The sequence below is a fragment of the Leuresthes tenuis genome, unplaced genomic scaffold (assembly GCF_036924035.1).
Source record: "Leuresthes tenuis unplaced genomic scaffold, fLeuTen1.0.hap1 SCAF_5, whole genome shotgun sequence".
NCBI lineage: Eukaryota > Metazoa > Chordata > Actinopteri > Atheriniformes > Atherinopsidae > Leuresthes > Leuresthes tenuis.
The window spans coordinates 20,026,955-20,050,464 of NW_027325359.1; the positions used below are offsets into that span (position 1 = coordinate 20,026,955).

Genomic DNA, 23,510 nt, shown 5'->3' on the forward strand with positions numbered 1-23,510 from the left:
TCTTTAGACATTAGTACCAACATGTTGATTTTTTGGTTAGTTATATTGGTCCATTCAAGGGCTGCAATTGTTAGGTAAAAGTAAACTAAAGGAGAATATTTTGGGGTATTCTGGTCTAGATAAATACTGCCTGTTTTAAGAAGTCACCAAACAAGTCACAAGATTAATTTACCTGGAAGCCAAGAAGAATACAGAGGTACCACGGTGGCCTGTCATTAAGTGAGTAGACCAAATCTACACCTTTGTCCCCGGTCTCCTCCAGAGCCTCCTCATTGTGTTCCTCCACAATGTCAACTCTTAAGTGTGGCTGTTCATCACTGCCCTTTGAGAGAAGCAGAAAAGAGGTGAATAAATCAACAATCCGGAAGATCCATTTTTCGAAAACAAACAAGATCAATATTTGCTAAAAGATGCTTTTTGCTTTCCAAAACTGTTTGGACACTAACTCAAAGATCATAACTGTCTAAGAAGCAGAAACTTATGTTAAACTTGTCTCCAAGTGTAGGGAGTGTGTTTAATTTAAAAATGTGGATAGGAAAGATATCTGTCATCGTAGTGATCTTGAGTTGTACTTTGTATGTATAACATCTATGTATTTGATGGAAACTGATGGCATCTGAGGGAAAGATGCCAAATGTGCGTGTGTCTCCTCCTGTGTGTCTGGTACCCCTGTAGGTAATTATTCGGGTCTCTGATTTAGGTTTGCTTCAAATCCCACCACATTGGAACTTTCTGTTGCTATTTCTTCGGCACTCAAACTGATGTAATCATGATAAATCATGATAAATCATGATAAAGTCATGGACAAATGTTGGGATTTTCAGAAGAGTGGCCAAGATTTCAGGTTAACTGAAAAGTTAATATGCAGCACACCAACCAAAAAACCTAAGAATTTAAGACTTGCTTCAAAAAGCAGGTAGGCAAAACAGATGGAATCACCAGGAGCTGATTGGATCATATTGCAATGTTAATTACAAGAAAGAGAGACTTGTCTGCATAATATCTGTAACTTCTAGAACAGTCAAACAAGTTGGGAGTTACAATCAGTCTGGACTTTCAGAAACCTCTCTGAAAGGGGTGAGGGGAGGGGTCTTCCCACATCCCTGTTGCCTGGTTGCTGCCTGGGGCAGCAGGGGCTGGTAGGAGGAGTTGTTTTACTGGTTCAGGGTCTGTGGGGGGTTGCTGGCCCCCGGATGTGTCCGCTGCGTCACACCCAAGTGGAGTTTAGGGAAGGGAAACATAAGCGAATGCATATGTTGTGCGAGTGTGTGTATTTTTTTTTTATTATTATTATTATTATTTTTTTTTTTTTCCTTATCTGATTTATGTGGTGACTGGGCCTGGGTCTGGGACTTGCTGTCTTCTGGCCTGCTTGTGCTGTTGTTGATGGGGGGGGGGCTGGTTGCCCCTGGCTCCCGGGGGGCCTCTGCCCTATCCTTATCGGGGCTCTGTCCAGGGGCTTCCTCTGCTGGGTGAATGTGTGGTCTTACGCTAACTGCTGCCTCCGCTTGCGGTGCCCGGTGCTGCCGGGCCCCTCGATGTTTGGCTCTCAGCATACTGTTTGGGATGCTTCCTCTTCAAGTGATTGAACAGGTTCGTCGTGTTGCCACCCTACGTGCGAACTGTTTCAGTGCAAACTTTGAAAATTACATTTGCTTGCGCTTGATCAGTTGCGGAAAATCCAAACCAATTCCATATAATGGAGGTGGAATTTTTTTTAGCGACCGACTCCTCCGTTTGGCTTTCAGCCATGGCTCTCCATGCGGCTACTGCTACACACACAAACAAGGAGTAAGAACAACAACAACAAGGGATAAGAAAGCGCGTCACTGCCCGTAATTCGCTGTGATTGGTCGGTCAGGTTGACGACGTAATACGTCTGGTGAGTCGGCGCATCAGCATAGAACTGCAATGTATAGAATGTGCCCTAGACGATCCCACAATCTCTGCAGTTTGACAGATTGTTACGGATTGTCTTCACGTTACAGTCGTTCACAATTTAATATCGTCATATCGACCATCCCTAGCACAAACCTCTCATAGAAACAGGCTGATGATTTGGCCTTGTTTTGCAGCCACAGGATCTGGCACCTTGCAGTTATTGAGTCAAACAGGAACTCCTCTGTATACCAACGTATTATAAAGTCAAATGTGAAACCCTCTGTCTGACAGAAAAGTTTGGCTGAAATTAAGTTATTAAAGAGGATGATGATCCCAAACACAACAGCAAATCTACAACAGAATGGCTAAAAAAAAAAGAATCACAGTGTTGTATGGTCCATTCAAAGCCCAGACTTCAACCTGAATAAATGCTGTGGTGGGAACTTAGGAGAGCTGGAACAACTTTATAAAGAAGATTGGGCCAAAATTCCTCAATGATGTTGGAGGCTGATAAATTAAATCATGGGATGCACTTTCACACAATGCTTCTGTATTTTGGTTTAGTGTTTGTTAAATGAATAATCACAATGTTTCATATTACATATATTGATATGTAATATATGTAAATATATATATATATATATATGTTGATCAAGAAGGCCAGCTTTGTCTCAGTGCAGGTGGTGGGAGAGAGAAGGATGATCACAAAGCTATCATCAATGATGGACAATATCTCCCACCCCATCAGTGCACTGAGCAGCTCCTTCAGTGACAGACCTCTTCACCCCAAGGTCCTTCTTTCCTGTTTAACAACCAGGTCTGAACCCCCCCCCCCCAGTAGAGCACTGTATATAATAATATTAATAACAATATTAATAATAATAATAATAATAATAATAATAATAATAAAAATAATAATAATAATAATAAAAATAATAATAATAATAATAATAATAACGCTGTGCAATTTTATCTTTATGAGCCCATGTACAACTGCTGTCACTGGTGGTATTACCTGCTATGTCTCTGTTGTCTTTCCTCTTTTTGTCTCTTGCTTGCTGCTGTAACATGTGAAATCTAATCTAATCTAATCTAATCTGAGGTTGTACTTACCCAATATACAGTGGTAAAGACCAGATGCTTTTTTGTATGATTTTTTTTGTCCTGATAAGTGAAACCTGATAAGTGAAATGAAAGAGGGCCTAGTTTCTTTTCACATGACTGTATATAATTACACTTGCAACATGTTAGGGAATGGCCCGTTTGACTCACAAGCTGCCTTCAAATGCAAAGAGGTCAACTCCCTCTTTACACAGTCCATGGGGACAGATCTTCTTCCAAAGGGTTTTGACAAACTCTCTTGAGGACGTGTCTCTTTAAAGTGAACAAATAAAAAGATGACAGCAGTGTTTAAAATGTGACAGAGGTGTTGATGGAAGTTTTTAAAATGTTTCACAGAGTGGACAGTAGATACCAACATATGAGAAGTCAACACAAAGATAAAGTGCCCGAGACTGTTGTGTGTTTTTACTGAATCCATTTTTTACACTTCTTTTGTCATGGTTTATCACATATTTTTAGTGTGAGTGAGCTCATAACATTGGCTGATCTCCTAGGAACACCAGCTAGAGCAACATATTTAAACAGAATGTGTTCTTTTAAAATATTTTTTAAGATACTTTAGAACTGCATAACAGGAAGGGTAGAGAGATTGTAAAAAGCTATAATCTTTTTAAAAGCCCTAAAAGCATTGTATCGTGTAGTAACTAAAACTTTTAAGAGAGCTACACTGGGAAATCAAAATATAAGGTTAAAAAATGAATGTACTGTGCCTGATATGTACGACACAGAAGATAAAGTGAAGTGAAGCTGAGCTTAACGCGAGAGTTATGAATGTAACTACGGTGAATTCTGGATGACTGCCAGAGGGTGCTGCTTAAGCACTGGATTTCTCCATCTTACATATGTGCAGGTCGAGTTATTATATCAACAAAGTCGTCACCTGTGACCATGTGATGAGATAGGGTGCACGCCCCTCTTAATTTTTAATAAAAAATTTTTGACCTCTCAGATATTGTTTTAGGAGGCATCCGATTTAGAAATGAAAAAGTTTTCAGATTTTTTACATTTTAGTAAGTTTTTAGGGAAATGTTGTAAATTTGCAACTTTGGGCATGGTTGGGAGCACAACTGTCTTGAGGCACCTGCAGCTATTTCTTGCTGAATGAATTCAGCCATAGTATGAGTTTCCCTTCTTTTCCATCTCTGACACAGTCAAGTTGTTTATCATACTAAAAGGAACACACGCATTACCCCCTAATGCTATCTCCTAATGCTACTAACTGCTGCTTGGGCAACATTGAGAAGAATAGCTCAGGATAATTTAGAAGTTAAAAAAACAAACAAAAAAACTACAAAGATACAGGGAGTTTCAAATATCCTATACAATTTATTCATGTATTTAATTATGGTCAAAGCTAAACTAAGTCAATAATTTAACAGAAAAGCACATCTAGCGCTTAGTTACAATGAATCATCTAACACTTTAAATTTCTACAACATTTTTTCTTTCAATTTGGGATCATGTGATAAGTGAGGTGTCCTTATGTAATGTGTAAGGAGCACAGCCTATTTTGACTACCACTCTAGCCCAACGTTGTAGAATGACAACATAGACATAACAAGCTCTAAATCAAGTTTGATGAATGTTTTTCAAAATAACTAAATATGTACATGTTCTACACAATGTAATAAACACAAAAATATTTAAGGAATTTTACTTTAATCCTGAGTAATCCAATCATCCAAAAAAGGAGATGAGCTCAATGGGAAATTTGCAGGTAGAGTGAGTTCAAGGCCAGATGACCGGACCTATGAATACTTCTTCTATCCAGTAGCATTGTGAAGACAAAGAATATTAACTATATAAATGTGTTCTTGAGAAAACAAAAATTGCAGGCCTTTTTTAAAAATCTTTAAAAGTGATGTTGTAAATTTGCAACCGTGGGTCTTACAGGGATAAGACTCCCACGTCATCACGCAAACTGTTCCTACAGAATCTTCTCGTCCAGATTCCGAGTGACAGACAGCTCCAGAATTCATAGAAACCTAGTTCTATTTCATTCCTCCTGACCGCCAGAGGGCAGTGCTTTAGCACTGGATGACTCATGCCAACAAGGTCACAAGGACTGCTTATCACGTTAAGACATGGAAGCTGTTGATAGAACAGCTGTTGCCACAGCAGGTAGAGCAGCCACATTGACACGATAATAGCAAGCAAAGGTACATGAGGATTCCCAGGTCGCTACAGTACAGATTTCCTGCAGAGAGACCCCCTTCAAGTTTCCCATGATGTGGACACACTCCCAGTAGAGTGGCACCATACGTTACTAGGCGCAGGTAGACCCTGCAACATATAATCATGTAAAATCACATCAACAATCCACTTGGAAAGCCTCTGTTTCGACAGAGGTTGATCTTTCCTACAATCCCCATAGCAAACAAATAGTTTGTCAGATTTACAAAAAATGGCCCGAACAGGGCAAAGCTGCTCTGACAGCTCCATTGCTTGTTGTGACGAGCTTGGTGGACTGAATGCTGCCAACTCAACTGCTTGGTTTACATGTGAGGGAGGCCCACTCTTTGGCAGGAAGGAGGGATTGGGTAGGAGAGTAACCCCCGACCCATTCGGTTACCAATGCATTCACATCTGGCTCACTGACAGGGCGTAGAGTTCACCCATTCACTTTGCCGACACGATTGCCAGCAGAAATGCCGTCTTTGCAGACAGCCACCTTAGTTCTGCCTCTCCTATTGGTTCAAATGGGAGCCCACACACTGACCTCAAAACCAATGTCAAGTCCCATGATGGAACCACAGTGACCCTTGACAGCCTACGCCCCACTGTCTGGTTGTTCACTCTGGCATGTCCTGCCAAAATGGCCACCGCATATACCTTTAAGGTAGATGCACATCTGCCTGCATCCAATAATGACTGCAGGAAACGCAGAATGATGGCCACTGAGCAGTTCTCCGGCACCTTGCCCTGTGTCTGGCACCACTGGGAGAAAAAGCTTCCAGTGATTAGCATAGAGTGACCTAGTGGAGGGAGACCTGAAACTTAACACCGTGTAGATCACTGACTGGTCACAGGATGCCAGGAGTGGTTACCATTGTTTCCCCTGGAGTAGTTTCAGCAGCACTGGAAACCAGTTGGGGGCCACCAGTAGCAGTCTGTGGCCCTGTTTCACTCTTTCCAGCGTCACATGAATGAGCAGAATTGGAGGAAAGGCATATAGAAGGCAGGGTGCCGACAGTGAGTCGAGAGTCATGCCCAGGTAATCTACTTTCTGACTGGGTGTAAGACTGCTCTTGGAGTAATTGACTGTGAGGCCCAGCCGGTTCACTTGTCGAAGGAGCCAAGCAGTGTCTCTGACTGCCTACTCTGCAGTTGGGGAAACAATTAGCCAATCGTCAAATCCCTGGCTTGTATGGGAGCAAGGGCCGCTGGCTCCTAGAGCCTTTGGGGCCAGACGACAAAAGACCCCTCTGCCTTGGGGCCTGAACCGGGCCCTCAAGCAAGCCTGCAAACCGCTGCCTGGCTTGGTCCACTTGGGCACTGCGCTCTAGCACCTGCTGAGCAGCTGGCCCAAACATGTGACCTGGAACCCCTGGAAGAGAATGGCGACACACTTCTGACAGAGAAGGACTGCGCCAGCCAGACTTGGCAGTGTGCCAGTGTCACTGTTGACATCAACCTTCTGAGCTCCCTAGACATGAATGCAAAAGTCTGAAGGGATGTATCACTAAGGGTCTGAGCAGAGGAGTCAACATCAGATTCCTGCAGGATCTGAGAAAGGCCCAGGATAAGGTGGGAAAAGGAATTACCAATATGGCCCATGCGTGCCGCTATATTTTAAGCCCTAACAAGGAGATCATCGGTCACCCGGCACTGAGGACGGGGACAGTGGGATTAGGTCTGAGAGCCTCATCGGGTGAGACTATCAAAGAGGCTGTGGTTGTGATGAGATAATAAGTTTGGATCTGCCCAGCAGTGCTGGAGCTCTTCAATATAGGGTTTCAAAGGAGGGACCAAGAAAGCTGTAGGCTGTGGCGTCTGCCTAAAAAAAGCTCTCGAAGGAGCTACTGTGATGGGAGCGTCATCCAGCCCCAGGTGTGCTAAAGCCATCCGAATTGCTGGTTTCATTGTGGCATGGCCAGTTTCTGATCCACGCAATGAACCATCAGACCCTAGAGACAGAGGCTCGAGAAACTGAGACTTTATCCTTGTCCTGCCCGTCCCCCTCATCATCAAACAAACTGCAGGAAGCTGCAGTTGACAGAACATGAATATCCCAACAAGGTGAGCCCCTTGTGGCGTTCTCACCACTGGGAGTTGATCCCCTATCATCAGGCTGCAGATTGATCGGAAGCGCCTTAATCTGGGCAAACTCAGACGAGAGAGTGCCCACTTTGCGTGACAAAGTGTCAACCTTCCTAACTTTCTTAGGAGGTCCCTGTGAGGCCGTACTGCTTCCTCGTCCCCTAGGTGCTGCCGGATCTGCGCTCCCGTTAGTGGGTAGCAGCGCAGTATCCCCCTCCACCTCTGCTCGTCTAGCCCTTCTGACCGACAGTGGCATAAACCTATAGTTCATGCATGGGTTGTCAGACATACCTGTCCTCAGGTGTTCAACTCCGAGACAGACTGGACAATGTTAGTGGCCATCTTCAGGTTGGAGAGGGGCCATACAAGAGTTGCAGACATGTGAGCTCAACACGTCATTAAGTGGGACAGTTTCCAGAAAAAGCCCGATCATATATATAGATCATATATATAGATATATAGATCATTTTTAAGATCCACTTCTGATCGAGTAAGATCACTCAGCCTTTTCTTTTATCTTGTCTATCTTGCTGCTTGTGTGCAGGTAGTTCATCGAAAATGTCCCCCCCTTTTTATCGTTAACTCTTACACATACCATTTGCCACGTTGGCAACTAGTTGACAGACTTCAGTAATATTCATCGAACAGAGTAAGTGGATGATCATCAGGTCATCCACTTACCCCTACTGACTTAAAACTTTGTAGTGAATGACATCATGACAGTCAACAAAATCTTTTGTGAACCTGTTTGCAATGTTCTCCCCCAAAGATTGTGAAACAAGTTAATCTGTTTCACGGGCATTTACATGGAAACAGTGAAAGGAAAAGCAGATAATGACAATAATCATGTTTTATTTTTGAAGGCTTTACTCTTGTTTAAACACAAGGTTAATTTCAATGCTGCTTTTGAAGTCAAGAAACTAAATTTTAAACCGTTTATCTTTTGTTTTCTAAGTCAACAGTATCATTAATAAATTACAGGCTCCAGGCGATTGCAACAACTTTCTCTTAAAGTCTTGCATAATGCATATTTCAGGCAACATCTCTAGGGTGAGAATGGAAACCACTTTGCAGTCCACATAAAAGAAGGCATCTTATTTTGTGAATATCATCGTTCTCAAACTGAAGCCAAATGACTGAGACGGACCGCAGAACTGTGGACACATATGCTCTACATCATATTACAAGATCCCAGCAGGCACTGGCTTTGGAGATTGCATGAGTGTTTGCCTCTATCTAGTGGAAATCTGCCTTCACTGCAGCCAAGAGAGACAGCAAGAAGACAGTCCAGCATCATCTATGTGAACTGTAGGAGTTTTAAGATGTTGCCTTTTCAAATTTGGACTCAATTTATTTTTTAGCTTTTCTTAATTATAGATAGTGTGCTCCTGACATTGGATACCAAAGATAATTGTTTCCAAAAATCTCAGAGACAAACCATGAACACTTGTGTTCTGTCACATCTTTACTGTGTCAGCTTCTGACCAACCTGGCCAACACACCATTTGATAGCAAAACATGTTCAATAAAAATCCACTGAATATGGGATTTGTCACCCTATTTAAAAGAGTTGTACTATAAGTTAAAGCTGCATTGTTTACACTACGAATACAGAGGTGTTTTTAACATTTCCATCAACACAGGTAAAAGCAATAAGATAAGTATGAAAGGCGGCACTATGACTTAATTATGCTCTAAAGTGCTTTGTGTTGTGACATTGCATGGATCTTAATAGATAGTATTATTCATAATAGGTATGTTTATACATTTTTCCCCACACGCTGTCGGGGAAACAAACAACAAATAAAACTATATAAAAAAATTACCAAAGATTTATTTACATGCCTTTAAAGTAAACATCCCCTGCATTTCTTTAGATATTCAAGGGACCTGCACCTAAAAATAGATGGATGGATGGATGGATGGAAATAGATTATGTGAGGCTAATCATCACTAAAACTGGCCTACATGATTATTCTGTACACAGCATCATGTGCTGAGCTGTTTGCTTTCTGCTTTACGGCATAACCATATGAATGGATAAGTTTGGCGTAATAAGATCATCTAGTTCTATTTAATGTTTTTTTTTCGTCAGCAACTGTAAAGCACACAGAAGAGAAGTGTAGAGCCAGTTATTGGCAAGTACTGGGTTATTGTTGCAGATGATCAATGAACCACTTCACCTCCCTAGTTTTCAGAGCTTCCATGATATAAATGAATGATGAAAATACTCACATACATATTTGCAGTAGAAGTTACATGTTTTTCTTCTTGTGCTGGAGATAAGCAGGTGGCTGACTTTGAGCTTTCTAATTTGCACACAAACAAGTACAATACATTTCCATAACAATAGCTATTATAAACTTCAAGATATTTTCTTGCATCACTTCAGTTCAGCAACACACAGGCTAAACTCCAAGACTCCAAAACAGCATCATTAGGATCAGGGGTCAGAGTTTACATACCTTGACAATGTTCCTGAGACTGAAGGTATACTATTTCATTTAAATGTGAAGCCAGCCATTGTTTTGGGAGCTTAGACGCTATCCTCTCTTGATATCTGAAACCCTAAATGGACTGGCACAACCTGCCTTCCCCAGACTGGCAAACAAAAGTTTTCTTGTTTAAATTGCCAAAAAAAAAAAGTTCAGGGTCAATTTATAGCATGATGAACAAGAGAAGAGGCTTTGTGTTTCATTGCTGAACTGATATATATTCATCAACCTTTTTATCTTAAGTTAATAAAAGAGAATTTTTTTTTTTTTACCAGAATTGTTTAGTTTTTCTCACGGTTTGAATCGGTTAGAATCAGGGACTTGCAGATTTTTTTTTTTAGTTCCAATCTTGCTTAAGAAAATAAAGCTGCTTGAAATTACATTTTAAAGTGAATTTCCTGAACAGAAAAAAAAAAAAAACAATTCAAGGAAAACATTCATAGTTAATTTCTTGAATATGCAGTACAACTCTGGGTTTTAGTCTGGACGCCTCTGTCCCAACTTAGTTTAAACAGATGCAGACAGTTAAAGTTAACTTATTTTGAATGTACGTCATTCACAACATGCTTGGGAAAAAAAGACAGGGCTTGATAAAAAAAACGTTTTTGCGAAATATGATGATTAATGAATTATGAAAACTTAATCTAAATGCCAAAGTCAGCACACTTACAAAAGAAATGAATGAAATCTTTAATCACTAATTCAACATCTCTGTATTTACTACAGGAAGTTTGCTGGGCCTATCTATCAAAGTGTGACGTGCTATACAATACAAGGCTAAGAATGATAAATGAGCCCTCATGCTTTCACATGTCAATATGATGACAGACTGACCTGCTCACCCATCTGCAGTTGGTTTTATGTTCCCAGCTTTTCAAATTTTTCAAAGTTAGTTAGCTCAGGGAGAAAAACACAATCCTGGAGGCAGCTGTGAACACTTGAAAACCCCATGCAGTCCAGTATTTTTACCACTCACACGTGTGTGTGCACACACACACACAGATAGGACACTTCAAGTGACATCACACTGACTTAAATTAATTTCCTGAAGACTAGCTCTCACTTTTAACCATAACTTCTACTTGCTGAACCTCTAACCATTATCATAATATCGACCTCACCCTGACACATGACTTTCCCCCCTGAATATATTGATTGATGTTATTAGGACTGCCTTTTGTTACCATGAGGGAGACAAGTTCCTGTAATGTGACTGTGTAAAACAGCTGCAGGTCCACACACACACATACACTCCACTGGCCTGCTCTGACTTATTTATTCAGATTCTGTTTAGAAGTTGAAGTCCCTCAGTTACATTCAACAGAAATCTTCGCCATGCATTCTGAAGCCACGCAATCGATTACACCGAAATAACTCGTGTTTTGTAGAACACATGCACACTTGGGTCAGTTAACATTCCATAGTGGCTTATATTTACTTCCTACTTCTGTACTCTAAGAAGCTCAAACTGCACTGTACTCAATTATCCCACTTTCCGCTTGTAAATCATTTTTAAAAATCCAGATTATGCATTGTTACCTGTGTGCCACTTACATTTAGTTACCCTGAACCTGACTGGAAAATTCACTTAGAACGACTCACTTACTGAAAATGCAGGATTGAATCCAAGCTCTATCTTCTCCTCTGTAGTGAGATGCATTCTGGTAAACGAGGCAAGGTGGTATATAGTTGCTCCAGTGGCCCGCTCACAAATAGAGATGCACACGGTGGGAGTAAGACAGACTGACCGCAGATGTAAGAGAGACCCTGTGAACAAACTGCCTCACATCACCAGGGAAACGTAGTATCACAGCTGAAAAGAGAGTGGCTCAGTTATTTTCTAATCTCCTCTCCCACTCTGAAACGTCTCTGCTGTGCTGGTAAGAAAATGCAAGCTTTAGTTACTCTGACTTGCAGTCATGTGTCTACTGATGTGTGACGATGGATCTAACGAGGATAGAAGCACGTTTGTCACATGAATTTGTCATACTCAATCATTCTTATGATAAATTTGGAGTTAAGAGCATTCTAGAGTAATTGACATTTTGAGACAGGTTGTTTATTCTCCTGCATTCTTTTGAACAGCAGACATCAAGTTACCGCTAAACAAATTATGATACTTGATATTTGTGTAAAATGAAACTGAGATCTGTTGCACTTCTTACTATTACAAACATATAATTGTGTTTCACTGACTCACATTAACTCAAATGAACCATCTCTTCCTCCAGGACTAAAGACTTCAGTCATGCTGAATTCAGCTCCCAACCTCTGTCACCTCTCATAAAACTCAGTTCTTAACTTCAATAACTTTTTCAACTTTCTATCACCTTGGATTTTTCATTATCATTCCCCATGGCTTATATTTATTGCCGTATTTGTTATCTGTCTATTTGTTATTTGTTAAATGTCAACATATGTTTTTTTCTGGTTTAGTGCTCTTTGATAAGAATGCCAATGCCAGTTAAAGCCTGCTCCCTCCTGTGCTCCACTGCTAGATGATTACTTTTCTTGGTTGTGTAACCTATGCCTGCTGTAGCACCCAGCCTGACTTTAGCTTTCCGCTCAGCCTTCCACTGAAATCAGCCAGCAGACCACCTCCGAGCTCCTTTTCATGAGCACCTGCGTGGACAAGGTTTGCACGGAATTCCCTGGAGACGTACCCACACCAACCCGGATCATGGACCTGGACACGGAACCTCCTTCCCCGCCGACCCGGACCCTGAATTTACTCCCAGCTTCCTGGCGTCCCAACTCCCCCCTAAATAAAACCCTTTATCACATCTATTTTCCAGTCTCCTGTTTGCCTCTGGGTCCAGTCTTCTCCAGCCCCCAACACCACATTTGTTTTGATGAGAACCATAACTGCTACATGGTTAATGTTTACTTTATTCCAATGAAGGGTGTTCAAAATGTGTTACTGCGTTAACTGCAGATTGATGATTACAGTGCAGAAAGTGAAAACTCTCACACAGAATGGACAAGAATGGGCCAATATTCCTCTGCCAGAGGTTCAGTATCAGAGGTCCATTTCACAAAGCAAGTTTAGTGAAAACTCAAAAACTTGCTTAGTGAAACAGTAACTCAAACCAGAGAAAAAGGGGTAACTCTAGCCTGTTTCAGTTACCGCAGTAACAGACTCTATGAACTTAAACTGGTCGGGACCAGGTTTTTCTCACTAAACCTTGAGTTTCTCTCCGTCTCTGCCCTCTTTCAACCACACACACCATTTGGTTTCCTCATTCATTCAGTCAGCAGGCGAGTTTTAGCGTAGCCTAGTCCTTCTAGTTCTAGAAGTCCATTAGGCACAGTAAGAGACAACTTTTTTTCATGAACACGAACATGGCATGTCAACGATCCCGTGAATGAAGGTGCAGCATTACTGCGCAGAGAATTAAATATTCATTGGGAGATGGTTATCAGACCGCGCATAGATGTTTTAGCATTTCCAGACAATTATGTTTTTTGAGTGGCATCATCAGAATATGTTGGGACAAAAGAAAAAAAGACAAAAAAGAAAAATAAATATTTGTATGAATAGGCTTAAAAAAGATATCTATAGGCCAATCACAGGGCACTTGTGTCTTGAGGGGATGAACTCCCTCCAGGGATTCCCTCAGCCACTGGCCTTCCAATATTCTGGTTTAGGGCCAGCTCTTCTGCCTCCGTTAGAGGTGGCGGTGCTGGGCCACCGCCCGTTTTACAGTCATCTGCCTTCTTTCTGTTGGCTGAGTAGAAGTCTGTGTTAGTTTAAATAGGCTTAATTATTTAACAGAACATGATATAGATGAGAAAACATTTATGTGTGTGAAAACAGCATTATGTTGGGGATAAAACAACTGCACAGTCAAATAGCCACTTAATATTTACTTTATAGTGTAAAACATGATCAAAATGAGCACATTAAGATTTCCAATTCGAGGTGGGTGAAAAACGTAGCCCTCCTCTTCCCCTTTGCCATGGTGAGTCGTCGAATCGTGGCTCCATTGATGCTGGCTTTTTAAAATTGTGGCGCAGGTGCTTAACTCAAGGTGAAACTACTCAGAGTTGACTAAACTAACTCAAATCAGCGTTTCTGGAACCGAAGACTCAGAGTTTGTTGAATCTGCTTTGTGAAATGAACCTCTGGAAGTCTACCTGGACAGCAGACTGGACTGAAAATGCAACACACAGGATGTCTTTAAGAAAGTACATAACAGACTGTACTTCTTAGGAAAGCTTAAAGCCAAGATGTATATCTTCTGTCTGTTGTGGAGAGTGCAATCTGCTTTGTAGCAATCTGTTGGGGTAGCAGCATCATAGCCAGTGATGAAAATACACTTAACAAACTGATAAAGAAGGCTGGCTCTGTGAAAGTAAATAGAAGAGGCTACACAAGTTGATGAACATAAAGAACAACACTGCCTATCCTCTACATAACACTGTTGAAACAACTGTGATCAGCATGAGGCTCCTTCAGCTATGACGTCAGAGAGGTCACACGAGGTCCTTCTTTCCTGCCAACAGCATTAACCATATTTACTGAAAGTTTAGAATGATTGTTGAGAGAAAATAAAATGAATTACTGCAACAATATAATTTCTCTTTAGGATAAACAAAGTATCTATTAAATTAAATTGAATTTAATCCATGTTAGGGATCAAGGTGAAAAACTCACTGTAATATTTTGGGGATTGGTTTCTTGCAGGTAGTTGGTGATCTACAAAAATACATAATTATTAATGCATTATGTATTGTCATGCAATTTTTTTTTAGAAACTCATTTGATAGGTCCCAACTTTAATGCAAGAAGACAATGATCACCAAAACAACTTGACATTGCAAAATATATTTAGAAGAAAATATAAAGGTTGTTTTCACAACTGACCATATGCCTCTAAATTAGTAGTTCAATCTGTACTGCTCTTGAATCAGACCTTCAATGGTTTGGGAAAGAATAAGCTGGGTTTCCCGTTCATAAGTACCTCATATCATGTTCACTTTTTAAATTCCATTTTTAATTCACTATATGAATCAATGTAGCAAGGCTTTCCCAAAAAAACATACTGCCAAGTCATTATCCCTTTCTGAAAAGCTCAAACATCAAGCCCCACATCCATTCATCCATTTTCTATAATGCTTAATGCTTAATCTGTCAGTCAGCCTATGCCAGCAGTCACCGGGCAAGAGGCAGGGAACACCCTGGACAGGTCCCCAGTCCATCACAGGGCCACAACCATGCACACTTACACTCACTCCTAAGGACAACTTTTAGAGTCACCAATTAACCTAACTTTTTTGGACTGTGGGAAGAAGCTGGAGTACCTAGAGAGAACCCACGCATACACAGGGAGACCGTGTTTGTGTCTGGCCGTCTTCATCCTATTTAAAAACATTATTTGTACTGAGTGCTGTGCCTCACTGAAACTGAGCTTCATCTGGAATCACGTTCGTGGGAATAGTCGGCCTTGTGTCAGGCACTCACTGTCTAACCTCGGCCTTTGATCGCCTCACCTATTTGTTCGGCTGGCGATAGCGTTCATGCTCTTCCCTGTTGGTCGAAGCAGTGGCTCGGCAACACGTCTCTCTTTTAGTTTATGGAGTCACATCTGTGTGCATGTGAGAGAGAACTGTGTGGAAACATCCATTTGATTTTGTCCCTTTGTGTTAATTTATTTTTCTTTTGTAAATGTTTTTTTTTGTTGCAACCTATAAATACAATAATTTTGTTAATTTTGTGATTAGTTATTGTTTGATGTCATTACCGTTCCTAATTGGTTCCGTTCCTAATTGTCGCATTCTCCATTACATTGTTTGTTTCTTTCTGAAGACGGCGACAACAACAGTAATATCGTCTCCTTCGACATCGGGGTGACGATCGCGGGAAAGAAATCTCGAGCATGCGCAGAACGCTGTCGTCTTCAGGCACGTTAAGTGAGCAATCGGATCGAGCTATCCCGGGGTCTTAATTCGATCGCAAGTAACCCGATCCGATTCAATTTCTTGTCGGATTAAGCTTGTTACATGAGCTGAATAATTCAATCTTATTGTAATTGAGCCATTAATCCGAGCCGATTGCCGCATATAACCACTGTTTGCACTTGGTGTTTTTTTTTGTTTTTTTTTTCAAATTTCCCTCACGTGTGGTGTCCCTGGGATTCCCAATGCCATTTGGATACTGTCTTAGTAGGTCTCAGCACTGATTGGTCCCCTTTATCCACCCCCTTTTTAACTAGGAACTTGTATAAATAAAAAGTATTTTTGTATTAATCAAACTGTCACAGACCCCCACACCTCGTGCTGCCACAACCGCATCAAAGAAATGCCCCCTCCACAGGTGGGTCAGTGTCCTGCATTCAATACTAGTTGCCTGCATTGTAAGGAAGAATTATTAGCTTTTTCTAAAGAAAAGATGTGGGAACCCTTGGTCACTCTTTTTACCTTTGTCTTTTCAGTGCACTGTTCACAACAGTGGTGTGAGTGTTTTCCTTCCATTCAGAGGAAAGCTAGCCTTACTGTCACTGTGCTGGTGTAAAATCAAAATTCTCTGTGCATAACTGAGAAGGTAAAAATAAGGAAAATGGAACTGTAAAACATTGTAGAATAATATGTTGCTTAACACTCAGAACAATCTGACAGTTTTGGTTGGCAGAAACTAATGTAACATGTGCAAAGAATGGATCATAGCTTCATTTCCAAGCTTGGATTAACCATGAACCCTTGTGATGCACGAAACAACAGGCGTTCACACAGAAACTCATGATCCATGAGAAAACAAGTGACCAGCATGTGCTACTGTAGTTGCTTAAATTAACCTTTTAAGCAACTACAAATTAAATTAACCTACATTAATGTGAATGTAGTTTTAAGCACTGTGTAGTTATGATAGTTTGAAAAACCAAAGGAATCAGATCAGGATAGACGAGGAGCAAGAACAGTAGCCTAGATCAGACTCAATAGACTAATGTCAGCTGGAGTTCCGAACTGTGATAGTGAAATTAGGAAAAAATAAAACCTGAATTGGTCAGGATGTTCACATTTAAATAATGCATTTATTACTAAAGCTAATTGAAAAAAATAAAATAAAAAAAGTGTAATAATTTATGCCATACTTTGGCTAAGTGCACTTCAAAATGTAGAGCTAACTTAAATGAGACACATCTTGTTTCTTCTGTCTTTGTAAATGGTGCTTGACATGAAAATGAATCTCTGAGCCATCTTTGTGAATAATAACAATGTTCTTATGTTTATAGCTGTGCCTTGATTTTCCTTTTCAAGAATTCTCATTTTCAGTCTTAAAGTACCTACACCGTCAACACAAAGAGCTCTCTTGGTCATGGTCCGTGTTTGTCACTATAGTGTTTTACATCACGCCTCTGTGTTCATGTCCAAAGACCACAGAAATAAGAGCCATTACAGTCAGCGGGATAGACTGTCTTATTCTAATTGTTTAATGAGTTATAACCATTCAGCACCATTCAACTCAAGCTTTCCTTTGATGTTTGGCTCCTATTTAACTTGTAGGTGCAACTCAACTTGCAGATTTTTTTTTTAAACACAATGTTTCTGTTAAGAGTCCATACAACAGGTGTCTGAGGGGATTTGAAATGGCACTAAACGTTCTGAAAGGATTCTTTGTACCTTTGGCCTCAAAGCTCACATTACATAACAGTCTCATAGTGAGTATTTCACATGGGAAATCCAAAGCAGCAGAACTGTTTCCTTTCTGAGTGAAGTTACCCTCAGTGGCACTGTATTGCTGTTAAGGTAAAATCTACTGAACAGACCATTAGACATCAGGTCTTTAAGATATTGTACACATGTAAAATAAAACTTTAGCTCCTTTTTTGTAGGAGCTAAAGAAAAATGTACTTTGTGTTACTGTGAAACATTTCTAACAATCACAGTCCGGGTAGACGGTGACGAATGAAACATGTGAAAAGAATGGATCATGGCTTCAGTTCCAGGCTATGATGAACCATGAACTCTTGTGATGCTCCAAACAAAAGGCGTTCACACAACAACCCATGACCTTCATGCAAACAAGTGACCAGCATGTGCTTCTGTAACAGAATTTGATCTACTTCAGTATAGCTGGAAGTACCTTGGTGTTGTGGTAGCTTCTTGTAAAGTCTTGTCTTTCTCCTGCCAAAAGTTCACATGGGAATTTAGTGCTGGATCAAGTGATTCTGAACTATATTTTTGTCATGCTGTTATAGACCTCTGCTGATGGGAGACACTGAGCACCTCTCAGGTTAGTTTGTGTGCTTTCTCAAGTATTTAATTTGATATTTCTCCCTCTGCTCTCCTGCAGGTACCTCTGCTTCCAGAGTTGTGTGCTACTGGCCTGTGGACCTGTTTTTTCTAGTTTAACCAACGGATTTTAGCATGAGTGATCAAACTAAATTTTACACCTGACTTTTGCTTCCCCATGAGAACCACTCATGTTCAAGTATATAATAAGTGATACGATTTGTCCCATGAATTTAGTCGCAAGCATTTAAATGCCATGTTGAACTAAATTAGGAATATCTGATCACACAAAACACCAATTCCATCAATCCAGCCTGCCTAAAGCATGGCACCATGTACTGAAATACAGTTACTACACAAACACCTGGGTTAAGTGTCAAGACAAAGATAATCTTTTACATGTGCTTAGGCTGGGTTGCTTCTTCACCTTAGCACAAGAATATACCTTTAACATCATGCAGTTTTCACATCCTTTTATATCTTTCATTAAATGGGCAAAAGCTGAGAAAGATTTTTTTTTTTATCTATTTGACATATCTGAGCAACGGGTGAGGAGGAAACTGTATTCTGTTTTGGAGAATAATAAACATCCTCTCCACAGCATCCTGGCAGGTCAGAGGACCGGATACAGTCAGAGGCTCATCTCACTGCGCTGCAGGACTGAGAGGTTCAGGAGGGCCTTTGTCCCCACAGCCATAAGGCTTTTTAATAATGACTGCTGACATGTTCTTATCAAATTTATTTATTTATTTATTTTGTCATTGATTATTATTGTTGTTGTCTAGTATTCAATCATTGTACATATTTAGAATTTTTTGAGCTACTCAACTAATTTGAATTTCCCCCACTGGGGGATGAATAAAGTATTTTTCTATTCTATTCTATTCTATATGCCAAACATTAGTTTACATTCTGCTTTTGTTGAGAAACAAACACCTCAATCTTACTTGATAGAAGTGAGATGATGGGAGCTTTAACATTTTCAAAAAACATTTTATTCCCACATTTTTTAAAAGATAAGTGGATATGTATATCATCAATTATGAAGAATGAACAACTGGCAGATCAGAATCAGCATCGAGTTTCCAAGTAATGGATGTTTCTTACATTAGCCCTTGAATTGAACCCCTGCTAGATTCACTTAGAACCCCTGCTAGATTCACTGGAGTTGTTCATGCTGGTCCTGCCATGTATAAATCAAACCATGACCAGTGAAGAAAAGTGCAAACAAGACTGATGCATGTAAACATGTAAAAATAAATTTGAACATAGACACATGTATCATAGCTTTCGGAATCTATTTCAGTAAACTCTTTTTGCACTTTCAAGCTGAATAGCAGTAAAACGATTTTTAACATAGAACTTTACCGCCCTCCAACTTCTGTCTTTAAGTGCCTTAGGTGAAGCTGTGATACAGGCAAGACAATCCGATTTTCCCAGAACTTTGCCGGACTCTATGTAGGGAGTCAGAGTCTTTTTCACAGCATGGATTTCCTCAAGTGACCAGGTCCTCCGCTTTGTGGTTTCTAAGAGAGAATTTTTTTTTTTTACGTACATCAGAGATTAATCTGTAAAATCAAGTCACAATCTTTTACAAAGCAGCTTACAAACTGCTTTTAGTGTTTCAGACAGCTGTCCAAATGGAATAAATCCATAAATGATCATATCCACAAAAACCAAACGTTATAACACATAAATCCAAATTAAATATCCTAGTACCCTAAAAGGTTGACTGGAGACATTAGATCAAATTTGAATTTTTGACAGTCTTAATGAGATGATTCTTTTTATGTAGCCCTTATGGTATCCACTGTATTTTACTGTATACGGATCCCATTAGATATGAATGCATAAACAATTCAGTGCAAACAGAATGGGACATAATAAAGAAATGAGGACTAAAAACTAAAAGCAAAGAAAAAAACATCCCAACTAAGTAATCACAAAAAGACAAAGGATAAAAATTAGGTCAATTTGTTTCCACTGTTGGTAAAGACAGGCCAGATAAATAAGCCATGCCAAACAATTCATGCAGAGTTAAATACCTGATTTAGAGGCCTGTCACTGTTACCACTTTAAGATTAAGACTTTTATTGTCATGTAGATACAGGAAATGCATAAAATTACTCTTCCCCACTTGACCCATCCAGGTTGGCACCTGTTGAACACAGACATGCAGGTACGGTGCTTTGCTCAAGGGCACCTTGGCTGAGGCAAGGAGGTGGACTGCCACCCCTCCAGCTGTCAGTACACCAATCTTTTGAGCGGTGAGAGTGGGAATCAAACCACCTACATTCTGGTTATTAGATGACCCACTCTAACCACTGAGTCACGGCTGCCCATATTTCCACATTTTTGTGTCTCTTGCTTCTCCTTCCAGTTGTCTGGCTTACCAGCCTACATATCTCTCTCCCACTTCCCTCTTCCACTCTGTTAGATGATTTAGGAAGTGTTATAATGATAGTATTTGGCCTGCCTGTTTCAGCGTCTCTCAATTAAACATTCTTCCCTTTTAACTCAAGTTCACTATCCACCTTGATTACTTGCCTGCTTCACCTTACTAAGAACTAACCAGGAGCTCATTCAAAGTCACGCCTCTCATTTGACAACTCATCCTCCCACCAATGTCCACCCTCCTGTAAATTTACCAGTTCTGCCAGCCATCAGCCACCTCGGACCCCTTTGTATTTGTTTTTTGCCCCTTCTTAACTGTAACATTACAGGTCAAGCTGCAACCATCATCCTTCCACCAGCTCTATTTAACAGTTTAAACATGCCTATGCTTTTTGCCCATTTCTACATAGTGTCTCAAAATATTCTTAAAACACAAATTCTAATCACTGAAGAATTGTAGTCATATGTGACATTACATGTTAGTAGTTGACAATTCTCAAGTTAAGTGAAGGTGTACGAAAGCAACAGCCATTCATAAAATCTCAACCCAACCAATTCTGTGACGCACGCACATGGGGAGGACATCCACACTCTCATAGACTGCATTATGGATTATATTGACTTCTGTATGGATAATATAATCCCCACAAATCGCCACAGTTTGCTGATTCCCCAACCATGGGTGACCAAGGACATCAAAGCAGTCCTGAATAGGAAAAAGGCTGCCTTCAGGAGGGGGGACAAGGAGGAAATGAGGAGAGCGCAGACTGAGGTGAGAGACAAGATCAGGGAAGGTAAGGAGGGGGGACAGGAGAAAGCTGGAGAGAAAACTGGCCCAAAACAACACCAGGGAGGTGTGGAAGGGGATGAGAAACATCACTGGTCAGGGAACAAAGTCTGTGGCAGTGATGGGAGGAGACCAACAACAGGCCAACCAATTAAACCTGTTCTTCAACAGGTTTGATGTTGTGGACACTTCCGACCCCTCACACACACCTCCAACACCTCTCCTGGGATCATCAATCCTCCTTGACCACTCCCCCTCTCCTCCTCACCACCAAGAACCTCAGCCTCAACCCCTTCCACTTAACACCACTCCCCCTCCACCACCCTTGTCTTTTCCTAATATAACAGAGCCTCCAATCACGATAAGTAGGGATGCTGGGAGGATGGAGTTCAGCCGCCTACGTCTCCAAAAGGGACGGTTCTCTCTGGATACACTGGGGCGCATCATCAGTGATGTAACCCGTGATGTGATGTAACCTGGGGTCACTAGGTATTTCGGGTCTTACAACATCAGACGCCCTCGCCCAGGCAACCCAGCAGAGGTTGATCAGACCACAGCTTGCGTACCAATAGCAATCGCCCATGGAGCCCTCTTTATCAGCAGCCACTTTGTGGCCTTCTCTGTAGCTTTACACACAGATTGGATGGTGATAGAAAAATTCTTATCCTTTTTGTCCACATAATCATTTCTACTGATGTGTAACTGCTTATGTTGCAAATATTGTACCTATGCATGAGAATAATAGCTACACACGGAGAGATCACCACTTTCTGCTCTCAGAAGGGAATGTCCCACGGCCTTAGCGTTATCAGCACCACTGTCTGCTCCAGAACGACAGAAATGATACCCCATGACTCATATCAGCAAAAATTCCAGTCTCCGTCTACTCTACCCTATAAAGGTTTCCTGAGAACTCTGTATCTTTGAACATGTGTACCACAGCCTCTGTGTGTAAACTGTTCCCTTGTTGCAACAAGAATAAATGTCCTAAGCTTGTGAATTTCATTTAGTATTGAGTACTATATGAGTAGGGGAGTCTGGGACTCCTGAATGAAAGACCCCCAGTGCAATGTTTGCTGACAAAAAGAGGCCAGGACCTGTTGGACTGCAGAGGGGTAATGACATCCACAAACGTTGATTTACTTTCCTATACCAGGATGAAATAATATAAAATACTTTAAAAAATGGAAAAAGAAGTACAGGTTTTCAGGAAGGTTAGTAGTAAGTGAGTGTGACAAATTGGTATAAGACATAGAAGAAAAGTAAAAAATATAAACTTAAGAAAAAACAAAACAATCGTCTTTAGAAGAAAAAAACTGGTTGACAGAGGCAAAGAAAAGACATAAAGGAATAAGAAAAGGCAAAGAAGACGGACACGAAGACAGAAGTGATGACTATGACTGACAGAGAAGATGACAATGTAAGGAGTCATGGATACGGACCGAGACCTGACCCTCCACTTGGACCTATGCCAAACCCTCCACCTTACCCAGAGCCAAGTCAAACAACACCAGTCTAACCTGACTTAAGACAGTTAGCACAAACAGGTCCAACAACTACTCCCACAGTAACTCAATTAAAAATGCAGAGAATATATTAAGGAAAAAAAATTAAGGTCAGGAAGACCACCTGTGGGGTGACGTTTGACTTCCGTTTTAGAGCATTATAACCATGCTGAGTCATTTTATTTGTATTTGATGAATTATTCACTTTGGACCAATTACAAGAAATAAAGTTGAGCTCTTATCCAGAACTGGAAAGAGAGGAAATTTGTTGTGGTGTTATTTGGGGAAGCCTATTCAATGATAATATTGATAGTAGACGCTCACTCTTCTTAGTGGTCTTTCTTTGAAATTGTTTTCCAAGGTCCAAAAAACCACTTGTAGTGTTTGTGTCCTTGCCTATTGGTGATGGTACAGTTCTTGTATAATAAGGACATTCATTTGTCAGACCCAAACCAACCTGGAGTAATATGTATGAAGCTGGTGCTGCTGGGAGCAATGTGATATTCATATTATTACAATGGGCAAAAAAAGGATCATGTTAACTTTTCTCTATTTATTCACAGCCCACCAGGCGTGTTTGTAAACCAATCTGTATATATTTAGAGTGATCTTAAAATGTTTTCATATGACTATGTAGTTTGAGGACACAAAGTGTACATGAGTCAGATTGACTGTTAATGCTATTATTAATTAATTCCATCCATCTTCTATACCGTCAATCGGGTAGCGGGTGCGCTGGGCCTATCCCAGCAGTCATCGGGCGAAAGGCGGGGTACACCCTGGACAGGTCGCCAGTCCATCACAGGGCCACATAGAGACAAACAAACAAACAAC

At 40.7% G+C, this 23,510-nt stretch overlaps 1 protein-coding gene across 1 annotated transcript in view; it reads right to left on the reverse strand.

The window, feature by feature from the left end:
• The window catches only part of LOC140307515 (solute carrier family 23 member 2), a 47,633-nt gene extending 36,032 nt beyond the window's left edge, over positions 1-11,601 (reverse strand). Inside the window, exons 1-2 of the mRNA XM_072386438.1 lie at positions 11,365-11,601; positions 173-322 (exon numbers count right to left, since the gene is read on the reverse strand). Of these exons, the coding sequence (XP_072242539.1) occupies positions 173-322; positions 11,365-11,418 (204 nt within the window). The 5' untranslated portion in view covers positions 11,419-11,601. The remainder of the gene's footprint in view (positions 1-172; positions 323-11,364) is intronic.
• Between the last annotated feature and the right edge of the window lie 11,909 nt (positions 11,602-23,510).